The 17,232-nt window shown below is 39.3% G+C and overlaps 1 protein-coding gene across 2 annotated transcripts in view; it reads left to right on the top strand.

Moving 5' to 3' along the window:
• IL13RA1 (interleukin 13 receptor subunit alpha 1) overlaps positions 1 to 13,449 on the top strand; it is a 66,132-nt gene extending 52,683 nt beyond the window's left edge. Inside the window, exons 11-12 of one of the 2 annotated variants that reach the window (XM_033201970.1) lie at positions 337 to 372; positions 10,683 to 13,449. In XM_033201970.1, the coding sequence (XP_033057861.1) occupies positions 337 to 372; positions 10,683 to 10,775 (129 nt within the window). In that variant the 3' untranslated portion in view covers positions 10,776 to 13,449. The remainder of the gene's footprint in view (positions 1 to 336; positions 373 to 10,682) is intronic. The other variant, XM_033201971.1, reaches the window with a different exon arrangement.
• Positions 13,450 to 17,232: the final 3,783 nt, after the last annotated feature.

Genomic DNA, 17,232 nt, shown 5'->3' with positions numbered 1-17,232 from the left:
TCCAGAGATGGGGAAAGGTAAGAGAACAAATTTTTATGTCTGCTTTTAACCAAATGGCATATGCTGCATATTCTTTTACTTCTAGCATCATTGAATTATTGAATGAACATAGCCCTAGAGGTCATCTAATGAGGTGGATGTTGACATGTTTAACTATTTCCCTTTAATTATAAATGTTCAAAACTCGAGATTCTCACTCATCTCCCGAGATGGGGACATTAGGAGCCACAGAGAAGTTTCTTAAGGACTGTCACTGTTTTAAGCCAATCTTGTATTGCTATAAAGACATACCTGAAACTGGGTAATTTATAAATGAAAGAGGTTTAATTAGCTCATGGTTCAAAGGAACTGTGGTGCCAGCATCTGCTTCTGGTGAGTACCTCAGAAGCTTACAGTCATGGTGGAAAGTGAAAGGGGAGCAGGCATCTCACGTGGTGAGAGTGGGAACAGGAGGGGATGGGAGGTGCCATACACTTTTAAACAAACAGCTCTCATGAGAACTCACTGCTGTGATGACAGCACTAAGCCATGAGGGATCCATCCCTATCACCCAAACACTTCCCACCAGGCCACACTTCCAACATTGGGGATTACAATTCAGTATGAAATTTGGCAGGGACATATATCCAAACTCTATCAGTCACATAGAGAGGCAACTGCAAAACCTGGACTAGAACCCATGTAGCCCAAAGTTACCAACTTCCAATCCAAATAAATAATCTTTGTTCTTTTTTAAACACTCTTTTCTTCCATACTGCACCATTAATAGTTGTTCTTATAGACCAACTTTTTAGTTATGGCCATAAATAAATTAAATCTTCAGTATAGTTTTCCTTAAAGTTACCCGTGTTTTGATGATGTTTTGTTCATTACTGTAGTAACATTTTGGCCAACAGCATTTCTTTCTGTTGCTTTGCTATTTGCCTTTTCCTTATGACTAATTGGGCTGTTGGCCATATTGAGGGGAGGTAAGGGGAGTTGCAGAGGGAATTGCTTCTCCTCTCTATCTGCATTTCTTTTATCCATTAAAAAAAAAAAAAACTATTCTCCCCCTGCTTCTTGGAAACCAATTCTTATTTTCAGCATTGTGCCATTTTTATATTCCTGATCAGAAAGGAGCTTTTTAAAACATGGGGATAACATCCAAATACTGCTGATTGTTATTTTTTTACTTTAGTGTGTATCTTCTTTTTTTCTTTTTGGAGATGGAGTCTCATTCTATCACCCAGGCTGGAGTGCAGTGGCAGGATCTCAGCTCACTGCAAACTTCGCCTCCCAGGTTCAAGTGATTCTCCTGCCTCAGCCTCCCGAGTAGCTGGGACTACAGGTGGTGCCACCATGCCTGGCTAATTTTTGTATTTTTAGTAGAAATGGGGTTTTGCCATGTTGGCCAGGCTGGTCTCAAACTCCTGACCTCAGGTAATCTGCCCGCCTTGGCCTCCCAAAGTGTTGGGATTACAGGCGTGAGCCACCATGCCCAGTCTCAGTGTTTATCTTTAAAAACTAAGAATGCTTTCCTACATAGTCAAAATAGCATTACTGTACTTTAAAAATTATTAATTCCTTAATTTCATCTAATACTCAGTCTGTATTCAAGTATTTCCAACTGCCCAAATTGTCAGGAGACAGATACTATCCAATCGTCTCACCACTGACCACTAACACAGTGTTTGAGATTGACCACTATATTTAAGGTGATAACAGCATGTCCCCTCCTGCCATCTGCACTTATTTCCCCTGTTGCTTCAACACAGATAATCTGTGTAGTGTTATGCTAGCACCTTGTCAAGTCTTCAGCTAATGCTTTTTACATCAGTTGATATCCTTGCTTGAATCAGTAATTTCCTTAGGGTTGGGTTGAATATTACAGTTTTTCTCTTTCTATCATTTCTACATTTACTTTTGTTTGTTTGTTTGTTTTGAGACAGGATCTTGCTCTGTCACTGAGGCTGGAGGGCAGTGATGCAACCTCTGCTCACTGTAGCCTCAACCTCCTGAGCTCAAGCACTTTTCCTGCCTCAGCCCCCTGAATAGCTGGGACTATAGTCACGTGCCACCACACTCAGCTAATTTTTAAATTTCTTTTGTAGAGACGAGGTCTCACTATGTTGCCCAAGCTGGTCTCGAATTTCTAGGCTCAAGCGATCCTCCTGCCTCAGCCTCCCAAAGTGCTGGGACTACAGGCATGAGTCACCATGCCTGGCCCATTTCTACACTAATTAGCTGGCACTTATCTATAAAGTGCTGCTTTCAGTCATCAACTGAGCTCTTTAGTTGTTCTGAAATTCAGTTCCTACTAAAAAGGCAAGATGCATATTTAATTATTTCCCTTTATTTATCAATTTTTAAGGTGAGGAGTTAGATTAATAGACACCTCAGATAGTACCAAGTTGTTCCTCTCCATACCACATTCAACTTGTTTTTTTGTTTTTTTTTTTGAAGACAGGACCTCACTGTGTTGCCCAGGCTGGAGTGCAGTGGTGCGATCATGGTTCACTGCAGTCTCACCTCCTGAGCTGAAGTGATCTTCCCACCTCAGCCTCCCAAGTAGCTGGGACTACAGGCGTGCAGACCATGGCCAGCTATTTTTTGTTTGTTTGTTTGTTTGTTTTTTGTAGAGATGGGGTTTTGCCATGTCTCCCAGGCTAGTCTGAAACTCCTGGGCTCAAATGATCTGCCTTCCTTGGCCTCCCAAAGTTCTGGGATTACAGGCATGAGCTACCATGCCGAGCCTCAACTTATTCAAGTTGCAATGATTTTAAGGTGTGGAGATCTACAATTCATTTTGTATAATTTTCTGTTTTGAATGTTAATCTAAAGAGGACTGGGGCATGAAATAGGTAGACGTGTATACCAAGGCCAGTGTTTTTGCATGGGGCTAAGGTACATGAAGCTGTCTTCACTTCTATAGACAATCCATTCTGGAAAATATCTTTTCCAAATCTTGAAAGTAATCTTAAATTGAGACTTGATGTTTCGTTGTACTACCAAATTTATGCCTTTAAAATGTAAAAGCCTATATAACATGCTATTTTTCTGGGCTCAGATAATTACCAACTAAAAACCAGTTGTGTAAGTCCCCTAATCACTGATTTTCTTCATCTATGATGTTTTTCATCTTTGGCCATTACTCTGTTGTTGATTACTTTGTTTTTAAAATTGGCAGTAAGGATTGAATTTTGGACTGGTAATTGTGTGGATTTATTTATTTTTTCCTACAAGTGGTTCAAGTGGTTTTAAAATTAGACAGGTGTATAATTCACATAATTGAATAACAGGAAAGAGCCATTGCATTTATTTATTTTACCTTACATGGACATATTTGTAGAAGCAGTACTCAGGAAAAGGCCACTGTGTTGATAAAGGGTGGAAATGAGAGTAATTCCAATTTTGGGGATGAAAAAAGGCAATCAGAAAGATTAGTGTATTCTGAAAAGCCCCTTCTGTTGTAGTGTTCACCTCGTTAAAACAAATTGCTTTTTTCTTGTTCAGCACAGCTACGTGTTGGGTCTAATATATATATATATACTTCACCACTATACTTTCATGCATTTTTTTAACTTTTTTTTTTTTTTTTCTGATCACTTGGGAGGCTGAGGCAAGCGAATCACCTGAGGTCAGGAGTTCGAGACCAACCTGGCCAACGTGGCGAAACCTCGTCTACTTAAAATACAAAATTAGCCGGGCATGGTGATGCATGCCTGTAGTCCCAGCTACTTGGGAGGCTGAGGCAGGAGAATCGCTTGAGCCCGGGAGCAGAGGTTGCAATGAGCCAAGATTGAGCCACTGCACTCCAGCCTGGGCAACAAGAATGAGACTCCATCTCAAAAAAAAAAAAATATATATATATATATAGAGAGAGAGAGAGAGAGAGAGCAATATACATTTAGTATAGACAAATTAGAACTAGAGATAATCAAGAGAGAAAAACAAAATCACTCTTAATCCTGTCACCCAGATAAAACTATCTTTAATGGTATGTGAACAACATAGGGAAACTGAAATATCTTTAGTAATAAATGGAGTAATAGCAACCACAATATAATAGGTCATACTTACGGAACCTTTACTATGTGTCTTAATAACACTGTCATCTTGAATTGTATTTGAATATAACAAATGAGAATTAAAAGAATTTCTGAACTTTTGATATATTATAAAATAATTTTAAATGATGATTGAAAAGCTATTTTTCATATGCTCTCCCCATTTGCTCTCCATTTTTGAAGTTGTTGAGCATCTCCATTGTGGGTGTCCTCATATGTCCCTCATTTAGTCTTACTTCAGTGTGTGGAGATACACTTGATGCTCACTGCCATTTTTTATGTCAACATTGCTCCAGTCATTTGGGTTGTTTGAAGCTCGAAAGTTTTCTCAAGAAGGATTCATGGGACTAGCATTTCCTGAATTATTTACCAATTGATGTAATTGGCAACATTTATCATTGAAAGTCATTTTGGCAAGATATAAAATCCATGGCTCATACGTCCTGCCTTGCGTATCTTAAATGTGTCATCCATTTTCTTCTGGCATAGTATGTTTTTGTCAGAGTCAGCAGGCAATATAATTTTCCTCCTGTATTAAAACACTTGGTCTTTTTGTCTGGTTGTCAAAGGATTTTTTTCTTCGAAGTCCAATAATTTTACCAGAATATGTGTTGGTGTTGTGATTTTCTGCGGTATATAGTGTGCTTTCTCAGTATGTAATTTTAGATCTGGTTTTTAAAATTTTAGTAAAAGTTTCTTCACTTATAGATTTTAGTTATTCTGTTCCCGTGTTTTCTTTGACCTTTCACATCTTCTTTTTGTTTTGGCACAGGGTGTTGCTCTGTTGCCTGGGCTGGAGTATGGTGGCACCATGATGGCTCATTGCAGTCTCCAACTTCTGGGCTCAAGTGATCCTCCCAACTCAGCCTCCTGAATAGCTGGGACAGGCGTGTGCCACCATGCCCGGCTAATTTTTAAATATTTTTTAGAGACACGATCTTGCTATATTGCCCAGTCTGGTCTTGAACTACTGGATTCAAGTTATTCCCCCACCTGGGCCTTCCAGAGTTGAGGGATTATAGGTGTGAGCCACTGCATCCAGCCCGTTCAGTCCTTTCACATCCTCTTGAATAATTTTCATCCACCTTCATTTCGTTTTTGTTAAAAAATCCTACTTTTTATCTGTTTCTTTAAGGTCTTATCTGATGATATGTTGTGTTTATTTGCCCTGTGTTTCTTCTAGCTTAGTCTTCAATTTTGAAATGATTATTTTCTTTTACTTTTATTTTATTTTTTGAGATGGAGTCTCACTCCATCGCCCAGGCTGGAGTGCAGTGGTGCGATCTTGACTCACTCCTAACTCCACCTCTCAGATTCAAGTGATTCTTCTGCCTCAGCCTCCCAAGTAGCTGGGATTACAGACACGTGCCACCACGCCTGGCTAATTTTGCATTTTTATTAGAGATGGGATTTCACTATGTTGGCCAGGCTGGTCTCGAACTCCTGACCTCAAGTGATCCACCTCGATCTCCCAAAGTGCTGGGATTACAAGCATGAGCCACTGCACCTGGCCTTCTTTTACTTTTAATTCTCCTGTGAGTTTTATCATCCCATTTCTGAGTTGTTTATATTGACTTTTAATATATTCTTCTACATTGTTTACTTTTTTTCATATCATGTAACTTTTTTAATATACCTCAGCTAGTTTTGAAATATTAGGTTATAGTTTTCATCTGTTTTGTGGATATACATTCTGTTATGTTTTAATTCTGTAAAAATATTATTCGGTGACTCATTTTTGTTTTATTCTTCAATTTTAAACATTTTTTATTTTTTAAAAAATTGTCACTTTGGGAGGCTGAGGCAGATGGATCACAAGGTCAGGAGTTCAAGACCAGCTTGGCCAACATAGCAAAATCCCATCTCTACTAAAAGTACAAAAAAATTAGCCAGGCTTAGTAGCAGACGCCTGTAATCCCAGCTACTTGGGAGGCTGAGGCAAGGAGAATCGCTTGAACCTGGAGTCAGAGGTTGCAGTGAGCCAAGATCATGCCACTGCACTCCAGCCCAAGCAACAGTGTGAGACTCTGTCTCAAAAAAAAAAAAAAAAAAAAATTGTATTTTTTTTGGTAGAGGTGGGGTTTCACATGTGTATTGCCCAGGCTGGTCTCAAACTCCTGGGCTCAAGCAGTCCTCCTGCCTTGGCCTCCCAAAGTGCTGGGATTATAGGCATGAACAACCACGCCTGGTTTCTGTTGTTCATTTTTGTGTGAAATCAGTTTCCTGAACTTTTAGAAGGAGGCTTGATTGAGACAAGTTGTTTTTTTTTTCCCCTAATTTTATGGCTATAGAGCTCCATCCTCTAGTGAATTACATTCTGAAATCTCCTGGCCCTTTCTGTCTACCTTTTCTGCTTTAATCTAGGCTTTCTTTTATGTCTCTCTTGTCCCTGTCCTGGCCAATTTGTAATCCAGTCTCACCAGTTTCTCCTCAGAGTGCAGCTTTGCCCTGGAAGGGATTAAGGATTAGTTTTGAGAGTTTCTGGAGGCCCAGGCTGCTTTCAGTCTAGACAATGAACTCCTTGCACTCAATCACTGTTTGAAAAGATGCAAACCCTTCCCTTTATTAGTTGCTCATAAATTTGCTTGCTGAAGTTTGAGTTGAGTTGTTTTACAGTTCTCATATCTATAGGATGCCATGTTGAGTCCGTTTATATACTCTTCCACAGCTGATACCATTTTGATCCTGTAGCTATCTCTGATTTATCCACGCTCACTCTTACTTTGAGGTTCATGGGGGAATCATTTTCATCTTGTTTTGTTGTAGATTTCATCTTATGTTGGTAGATTTTGGATTTACTTTCCTATTTATATTTCTCACTTGTGTTTTTTTATGGTGATATTTGGGAAGATTCAAAAACGATGCCGCTACCACCATCTTCTTTGCAGAATTTTTCTGCAAACTATAGACCAAGGGGCAAATCCTGCTTGCCACTTGTTTTTGTACAGTCTTTAACCTAAGAATGGTTTTTGTGCTATTAAATAGTTGGGAAAAAAATCTAAGATACTATTTCATTGCACATGAAATTAAGATTTCAATGTCATACAGTTTCGTTGGCCAGGCCCATTCATTTATATATTGTCTGTGGCTGCTTTCATGCTTCAACAGCAGAGTCGCGTTATAGGCACAGAGACTATATGGTCCCCGAAGCCGAAAATACTTCTTATCTAGCCATTTTCAGGAAACATTAGTCAACCCTGGTCCCCTATAATATAGTTTTTAGTGGCTAAATAATATTCCATTGTGTGCACATATTATAATGTACTTAAAAAAATTCCAATTGGCATTTGGATGAATCCTAAATTTCATTATATAGGCATCATTTCACAGCTAAGTATAACTATATGTATCAATATTTTATTACTGTCTTAGGATAAATTGTTACAAGCCAAATTGCGTGATCAAGGGAGAGGGCATATATATTTTAAACTCTTTGATACAGGCTGAGTATTCCTAATCTGAAAATCTAAAATCCAAAATGCTCCCAAATCTGAAACTTTCTAATGTGACATTTAAAGGAAATGTTCATTGCAACATTTTGAATTTCAGATTTTTGCATTAGTGATGCTCAGCCAGTAAGTATATAGTGCAAATATTCCAAAAGCTGAAACACTTCTGGTCCCAAGCATTTTGGATAAGGGATGCTCTACCTGTATTGACAAATTGTCATCCAGAAAGGTTGTACAGATTAAATTCCCATTAAGGAAACTGGCTAAATGAGTTACGGTGCATTCATGCAATGAAATATTACGTAGAGGTTAAAATGAGGTAGATAATTTTACTGATGAATAAAAATATATAACATACACTGTTAGGTGAAACACCCAGGTTACATATGGAGAGTATGATTCCTTTGTGTTAAGGAAACTGGGACATTAAAATGCACAAACTTGGCCGGGCACGGTGGCTCAAGCCTGTAATCCCAGCACTTTGGGAGGCCGAGATGGGCGGATCACGAGGTCAGGAGATCGAGACCATCCTGGCTAACACAGTGAAACCCCGTCTCTACTAAAAATACAAAAACTAGCCGGGCGAGGTGGCGGGCGCCTGTAGTCCCAGCTACTCGGGAGGCTGAGGCAGGAGAATGGCGTAAACCTGGGAGGCAGAGGTTGCAGTGAGCTGAGATCCGGCCACTGCACTCCAGTCCGGGCGACAGAGCGAGACTCCGCCTCAAAAAAAAAAAAAAAAAAAATGCACAAACTTAAATTTTTTCATAAGAAGCATAGATTACAACTAAGTTGTGCCAGTTCATGTACCTACCAGCAGTATGTTTGACTGGTTGTTGACCATACTTTTGCCAATATGATGTTGTCTAATTTTAAAATTCTTGCCAAGTTAATAAATGAGAAAAGAGCGTCTTAATTTTACAGTCAGGTTTTGTACTTTTTCCCAAGTTCATTGGCTTGAATTAATTCTTTTGTGAAATTCTTGTTCCATGTCCATTTTTCCTTGTTGTATTCATCTTTTGGTGGTTTGTAAAGTTCTTTACATATTAGATATTAACCCTTTGGCTTCTTATCCATGTTTTCCTTTGTATTGTATTTAGGGTAATTAATGATGTACAAAAGGGTTTTCCTTTTTTATGCAGTCAAATCTTCCTGTAGTTTTAGGTGTAAAGAGCCCTTTCCACCTTAGATTTATATAGTTGTTCCTCTACATATTTTTCTAGTACTTATTTGATTTTGTTTTTTTACATTGAGATCTTTAATCCATCAGGGATTTATTCATGTAGGCTATGAGGTACGGTTTAGCATTGTTTTCAAATGCTTATATTACCCAGTTGTCTTAGTGTCATTTATTAAATAAGCCATTTTTTCAAGGTTATATAATTTTTTTCAGATTGTTTTATTAGAAATCTGTACATTTCACATGTTTTAAAATCAAGTTTGACATGTAATTTACAGTAAAAGTTACTCTTTTTTGAGTGTTCAGTTAGAAGAATGTTAGCAAATATATGCAATTTTGTAATCACTGCTCCAATAAAAATATAGAATATTTCCATCGTCTCCTAAAAGTTCTCTTGTGGTCCTTTGCAGTCAACCCCCTCTGTTAATCGTAGACCCTTGCAAACACTGATCAGTTTTCTGTCCCTAAAGTCTTGCAAGATGTCCTATAAATGAAATCACACAGTACATAGCTTTTTGAGTTTGGCTTCTTTTACTCAGCATAATGCGTTTAAGAGACATCCACATTGTGGTGTGTGTCAGTAGTTCATTTCCTTTTATTGCTGAGCAGTATTCTATAATATGGTTGTAACATAGTTTAACCATTCACTTGTTCAAGGACATCAGAGTTGTATCTAGTTTTTATCTATTATTAGTGAAAATGCTATAAACATTCATGTAGAAGTCTTTGTGTGACATGCTTTCATTTCTCTTGGGTAAATACCTGGGAGTGGGATTTCTGGGTCATGCGGTAAGTGTATGTGTTATTTTATAACCAGTGTCGGACTGTTTTCCATAATGACTGCACTGTCTTATTTTCACCAACAATACATAGAGATCCAGTTTCTCTGCGTTCTTATGAGCACTTGGAATTGTCGGTATTTTTAATTTTAGCCATTTCAGTAGGTGTGTCAGGGTTATGTAATTTATTTAGAATAATTTGCATATTTTCAGCAGCGTTTCCCAACTTATCCCCTCATCTCTTAACTTGCACAGTCCATCTTCAATTGCACAACCTGAGGCAGCTGTTGTTTCTGTTTTTCTTCTTTCCATTTCTTTTCCTAAGAACATCTGTGCAGAAACGAGCTTAGACATAATCTAATGCAGGGTTTGGCAGACTTTTTTCTGTAAAGGGCCAGATAGTAAATGATTTTGTTTTTGCAGGCCATTCAGTCTGTGTCACAACTCTGCCATTATAACATGAATTCAAGCAAAGGCAATACAGAAACAAATACAAGCATTCAGCCACATTTGACCTGTGGACCATAGTTGGCTAACCCCTGGTTTAGTCTAACAACTTTATTTTACAGATGAGAGGACCGAGCTCATGTTTCACCCTTTCCTCTGATTTACAAGTAAAAGTAAAAAAAGGCAAGGACCAGGATATTGGCTTTTACCATAGAGACATGTTTGAATTGGGTTCAAGATAAGTGTGCTTTATGTGTAATTTCCTGTTCTAGCAAATGATGTTAGATGAAGCTCTTAATATAGGGTCTTTCAACAATTTCAGTTGCAGTAAGACTTTTGGAACATCTTATGTTTTGCCATTCATCTCAATGCTACTTGACTTTTTGAACCTATTATGTCTCTGGAGCAATGGCATTAAGAAAATAAAGGTAATAAAGGTCTCAGTGAAACAGTTGGAGTAAGAAGGGCATGACATCCTTTTATTCTTCTTAATGGATTTTATTTCCAATGTTGGAAATGTCCAAATTGTTTATTTCTGGAGATAGTCATTGTACATCATGTAACTATCCCATGATTCCCACCTCCATTTAATGTTAATTCCTGATTGTTGTTTCAGTAATCATCCAGATAGATAAAGATTCTTAGGTCAAAAAAGAAAAAAACAGGAAATCATACACTTACGGTTCCATGCACACAAACCTAAAAATAAGCATTGGCACTAAGTACTCAGGGAAAGAACACTGTTTAGAATGTCATTTTGTATGTGTTTTTTCCTCCCTTCTAGCACTGGAAGAAGTACGACATCTATGAGAAGCAAACCAAGGAGGAAACCGACTCTGTAGTGCTGATAGAAAACCTGAAGAAAGCCTCTCAGTGATGGAGATAATTTATTTTTACCTTCAATGTGACCTTGTGAAGATTATTCCCATTCTCCACTTGTTATCTGGGGACTTATTAAATGGAAACTGAAACTACTGCACCATTTAAAAACAGGCAGCTCATAAGAGCCACAGGTCTTTATGTTGAGTCGCGCACCGAAAAACTAAAAATAATGGGCGCTTTGGAGAAGAGTGCGGAGTCATTCTCATTGAATTATAAAAGTCAGCAGGCTTCAAACTAGGGGACAAAGCAAAAAGTGACAATAGCAGTAGAGTTAATCAAGAGTCGTGACAACTTCCTGAGGGATCTATACTTGCTTTGTGTTCTTTGTGTCAACATGAACAAATTTTATTTGTAGGGGAACTCATTTGGGGTGCAAATGCTAAAGTCAAACTTGAGTCACAAAGAACATGTAGCAAACAAAATTGATAAAATCTGATATCTATTATTTTGGATCCCATTGAACCATGTTTGTGGCTATTAAAACTCTTTTAACAGTCTGGGCTGGGTGCGGTGGCTCACGCCTGTGATCCCAGCACTTTGGGAGGCTGAGGCGAGTGGATCACTTGAGATCAGGAGTCCGAGACCAGTCTGACCAAAATGATGAAACCTCCTCTCTACTAAAAGTACAAATTTTAACCAGGTGGCATGCGCCTGTAATCCCAGCTACTCGGGAGGCTGAGGCAGGTGAACTGCTTGAACCTGGGAGGTGGAGGTTGCAGTGAGCGGAGATCACACCACTGCACTCCAGCCTGGGTAACAGAGCAAGACTCTGTCTCAAAAACAAACAAACAAAACCAAAAAACCCTCTTAATAGTCTGGAGTCATCATTCCCTTCGACAGCATTTTCCTCTGCTTTGAAAGCCCCAGAAATCAGTGTTGGCCATGATGATGACAACTACAGAAAAACCAGAGGCAGCTTCTTTGACAAGACCTTTCAAAGCCTTTCAAAGGCAGTGGAGGTAGAATGACTCCTTGGGTATTAGAGTTTCAACCATGAAGTCTCTAACAATGTATTTTCTTCACCTCTGCTACTCAAGTAGCATTTACTGTGTCTTTGGCTTGTGCTAGGCCCCCGGGTGTGAAGCACAGACCCCTTTCAGGAGTTTACAGTCTATTTGGGACTCCTCAGTTCTTGCCACTTTTTTTTTTAATCTCCACCAGTCATTTTTCAGACCTTTGAACTCCACAACTCCCACACTGATTCCCCTTTTGCATTCTCCCCTCTTCCCTTCCTTGAAGTCTTTTGATTTTCTTTGGAAATTAGGATGTAAATCTGCTCAGGAGACCCAGAGGAGCAGAGGATAATTAGCATCTCAGGTTAAGTATGAGTAGTCCGAGAAACAATGACTAATTCTTGCGTATTTTGTAACTTCCATGTGAGGGTTTTCAGCATTGATATTTGTGCATTTTCTAAACAGAGATGAGGTAGTATCTTCACTTAGAACATTGCTATTCGCTTGAGAAAAGAAGAATAGTTGAACCTATTTCTCTTTCTTTGCAAGATGGGTCCAGGATTCCTCTTTTCTCTGCCATAAATGATTAATTAAATAGCTTTTGTGTCTTACATTGGTAGCCAGCCAGCCAAGGCTCTGTTTATGCTTTTTGGGGCATATGTTGGGTTCCATTCTCACTTATTCCCACAACATACCCGTATATGTCCCCTCTACTCTTACTTCCCCCAAATTTAAAGAAGTATGGGAAATGAGAGGCATTTCCCCCACCCTATTTCTCTCCTCACACACAGACTTATATTACTGGTAGGAACTTGAGAACTTTATTTCACAAGTTGTTCAAACATTTACCAATCATATTAATACAATGATGCTACTTGGAATTCCTGCTTCTAGGGGAGGGGAGATAAGAAACCCTCACTCTACAGGTTTGGGTACAAGTGGCAACCTGCTTCCATGGCCATGGAGAAGCATGGTGCCCTGGCTTCTCTGAGGAAGCTGGGCTTCATGACAATGGCAGATGTAAAGTTGTTTCCTCCTTGTGCTTTTATTCTTGAAGTCAGATTGAGGCTGGGAGACAGCCATCGTAGATGCTCTACTTTGTTCTGCTGTTCTCTAGAAAGAATATTTGGTTTTCCTGTATAGGAATGAGATTAATTCCTTTCCAGGTATTTTGTAATTCTGGGAAACAAAACCCATGCCTCCCCTAGCCATTTTTACTGTTATCCTATTTAGATAAGAGGATGCTGTGAAATTCCCAACGAACATTGATGCTAACAGTCATGCAGTCTGGGGTGGGGAGGTGATCTTTTGTTCCCATCCTCCTCTTTTAGCAGTAAAATAGCTGAGGGAAAAGGAAGTTATGGGAATACTTGTGGTGGTTTTACAGTCACTAAAAAGTGATCCCTAGGCCTTGGGAGCTCTTGGAGGCCTCTGTATCAGTGGATTTCCCATCCCCTGTGGGAAACTAGTAGGCTCATTTACTATTTTAGATCTAACCTATGTGGATTTTTTCCTAACATACCTAAGCAAACCCACTGTCAGAATGGTAATTCTTATTCTTTCATTCAGTTAAGTTTTTTCCTTCATCTGGGCACTGAAGGGATATGTGAAACAATGTTAACATTTTTGGTAGTCTTCAACCAGGGATTGTTTCTGTTTAACTTCTATAGGAAAGCTTGAGTAAAATAAATAGTGTCTTTTTGTATGTCACCCAAATGTTTTCCTTTGGTCTTATTTTGGGGAAATGCTGAGAGGTAGAGAAAATGGGAGTTAAAAGAGGAAACATGAAAAAATTACAAGCCAACTACTTTATCTTATAATCATTCATCATGAGCTTCTTTAATGTTCTGGCTGTTCTGGTGTGCCTGTGTTTTCTGATAAGGCCATGAATACACTTAGTTTAATATTAATTTAGCCTTTGTAAGCAGCACCTAAAGGGACTTAGTATTCAATAAATTGTAGTTATGATAATTAATGGAAATGGAGGGTTGGTCCTTTCTAATATTAAGCTAAAGTGGAGTGCAATATGATTAATCATATACATGATGTGCGACCTCTAGTCACAAGGTAGATTAGCAGGTTAGATTAGAGACTAAGAAAACCAGTTTTCAGCCAGGCGCGGTAGCTCACACCTGTAATCCCAGCACTTTGGAAGGCTGAGGCGGTCTGATCATGAGGTCAGGAGATCCAGACCATCCTGGCTAACATGGTGAAACCCCATCTCTACTAAAAATACAAAAAAATTAGCTGGGTGTAGTGGTGGGTGACTGTAGTCCCAGCTACTCGGGAGGCTGAGGCAGGAGAATGGCGTGAACCCAGGAGGTGGAGCTTGCAGTGAGCCAGGATCATGCCACTGCACTCCAGCCTGGGCGACAGAGCGAGACTCCGTCTCAAAAAAAAAAAAAAAAGAAAATCAGTTTTCAATAGCTGTCCTTTTAAATGCTGGTGATACTGTTTTCATATTTTCTATAACTACTGCAAAGTGGTTTTAATGTCATGGAGGTTTTCTTCCCCTCATTTGTGTTAAGCTCAAGGAATGTGTCTTCAATCAGATCACATATGCTAATTACCCTGAATCTTTATAGAATCCAAACCCTAGGGTAAGAGTGAGGGTGCTGATCTTGGTCAAGTTATTTCTTTAACTATCTAGAATTATCCAGGAAGACTCTGAAAATCTGTTTCCAGGTAAGTATAGCTGTTTTGTTGTTGTTCTTGTTGTTTTAAAATAAGAAACCTCTTTTCTGATTTTTAACACATCAACACTGAGTGTTATAATGGAAAACATTTAAAATTGAGAACCCCCTTGAGGTCGTAAATTTGTATGAGATCTATGGAAAACAATTCCTGTAGCCACAAACATGATCACTTTGTCTCAGGGGTAGAGGAGCCAGAATGATCTAAGCACATTTGCTTTCCAGAGTGATTTATCATTTCCTTGTTTCCATGAACTTTTGCTCTTTTAAAGGTATAACTTAGGCCGGTGCGGTGGCTCACGCCTGTAATTCCAGCACTTTGGGAGGCCAAGGTGGGCGGATCACGAGGTCAGGAGATCAAGACCATCGTGACTAACACAGTGAAACCCCACCTGTACTAAAAGTACAAAAAATTAGCTGGGCGTGGTGGCAGGCGCCTGTAGTCCCAGCTACTGGGGAGGCTGAGGTAGGAGAATGGCGTGAAACCAGGAGGCGGAGCTTGCAGTGAGCCACTGCGCTCCAACCTGGGGGACAGGGCGAGACTCCATCTCAAAAAAAAAAAAAAAAAAAGGTGTAACTTATGCTCACATGAATAGCACATTATGCTACTAGCTTATTAGTAGTTTTAAAAGAAAGCCAGAGGATAAGAACATTTATTTCAGAGACTCTGTTTTAAACCCTAACGGTTGGGTCAAGCAAAGTTTTTTTTTGTAAATCCCATAGCTAAATCTTAGCATGCTTTTACTTTAAGCAGGGGAGGAGTTTTACTGACATTTGGATGTGCTAGATATTTTTGACATCAATCCCCAAGATGATTTCTTCCTGAAGGTTCTTTGGCTTTCACTATCTTTCCTAATGGTCACATTTTTAGTTTACCATTAGCAACAGGAAAATATTTAACTGCTGGTTTTCAGCATTTATTGGGTAGACCATTATACAAAAAGAGAAAATTAATAGTTTCTGAGCGGCTGCTATGCGCCAAGATACATGTGTGATTTCACATAATCTCTATGCTGGTCCCATGAGATAGGTTGTGTTGTTAACGTCATTTTACAGATGAAGAAACTTGAGACATAGAACAATTGAGCTGTGTATGCAAGATCACATATCTAGTAAGAGACTAAGACAAAATTGGGGAACAAGTCAGTCTGACTTTAAAGCCTGTATAATATAATAAGTGGTGTATTTACTTATTCCCAAAAGGCAGTTACCTAAAGAAAAAAATCTTATTTCACATTTTTGCCAAATTGCTTATCAACTGTAAGATTTCTGGTTTTAAATCATTAATTGCAAAGTGAGCATTTTATAGTATCTTTTTTTTTTTTTTTTTTGAGATGGAGTTTTGCTCTTGTTGCCTAGGCTGGAGTGCAGTGGCGTGATCTCGGCTCACCACAACCTCTGCCTCCTGGGTTCAAGCGATTCTCCTGCCTCAGCCTCCCAAGTAGCTGAGACTACAGGTGACCACCACCACGCCCGGCTAATGTTTGTATTTTTAGTAGAGATGGGGTTTCTCCATGTTGGTCAGGCTGGTCTCGAACTCCCAGCCTCAGGTGATCCGCCCACCTCGGCCTCCCAAAGTGCTGGGATTACAGGCGTGAGCCACTGTGCCTGGCCTATAGTGTCTTTTAAGAGATTCATTTGTGCATTCATTTATCTATGAGCTAGGCAATGTGCTATGTAATAGGAATTTAGAAGTGAATAAGATTTGGCTTAGTATCAGGTGGTTAGTTAAGGGAAGGCTACTTTGTATAGAGGAAAGAAACCTGGATTAGCATTTAGGAGTTCCAAATTAATGTGGGCAGATAACTTTCTCTGTCTGGGTCAGTTTCCCTATCTGTAAAATGAAGGTGTTAGACAGTGATGTATAATCCCATCCATGACTCCTAACGGTGACCATAGGTTGTGTAGTTCATTTGGAAGTGAGAATTTTTGCTATAAACACTAGCTCTGGGCATCTCTAGGCATCAGTGTTCTCATCTGTAAAATGAGGAGGTTGGACTAGATTAGCTCTATTAATTTTGACATCCAATAAGGCTAAGATGATTTTGTTTTACAAATCAAGAAAATGCCTCTTACTTTCACTACAGGATGTAGCAAAACTGCCAAAAATAACCAGAGGAGCAGGCCCTTTAATGCAGTGGGAAGAACAAAGGAATTAATACATTAGATGAAACCTGTGGTCTACCCAAATCAGGATTTTCACAAGGGCCCAGCCATGATTGTGTCTAACAAATATTTATTAATATGCATGTATGATACTTTAAAAGTCAAAGAGTATTATAGGGCTTATCACTTAAAAAAAGCAGTCTCCTGTCCCACTCCTCCTTACCCCTGATTCCTGCTCCTAGAAAAGATGTCAACACCCTAATTCTGGGACCTGTGACTATGTAACTTTATATGGAAAAAGGAACTTTGCAGATGTAATGTGGTTCAGGCCTTAAGATAGATTTTCCTGGATTATCTGGGTGAGCCCAATATCAAGCCCTTAAAAGCAGAGAAATTGGCTGCTTTGGCTGAAAGCAGAAGAGGGAGAATGAGTCAAAGCACAAAAAGGGCTCAAAGTGCTGTTGCTGGCTTGAAGATGTCAGGGGCCATGTAGGAAGTGTGAGAAGGAACTGGAGACTACCAGTAACTTGAATGGGCCTGGATGCAGATTTTCTCCCAGAGCCTCCATATAGGAGCACCAGCTGGCAGACACCATAATTTGGGCTTTGTGAGACCCCAGCAGAGAGAGCAGCCACACTGTGCTGGGCTGCTGACCTACAGAAGTGTGATATAATACGTTTGTGTTATTTTAAACTACATT

The sequence above is a fragment of the Trachypithecus francoisi genome, unplaced genomic scaffold (assembly GCF_009764315.1).
Source record: "Trachypithecus francoisi isolate TF-2019V2 unplaced genomic scaffold, Tfra_2.0 Lachesis_group6, whole genome shotgun sequence".
NCBI classification, from domain to species: Eukaryota; Metazoa; Chordata; class Mammalia; order Primates; family Cercopithecidae; genus Trachypithecus; species Trachypithecus francoisi.
The sequence above is the reverse complement of the archived record's forward strand: the minus strand, read 5'-3'. Positions and strand labels throughout refer to the sequence as shown.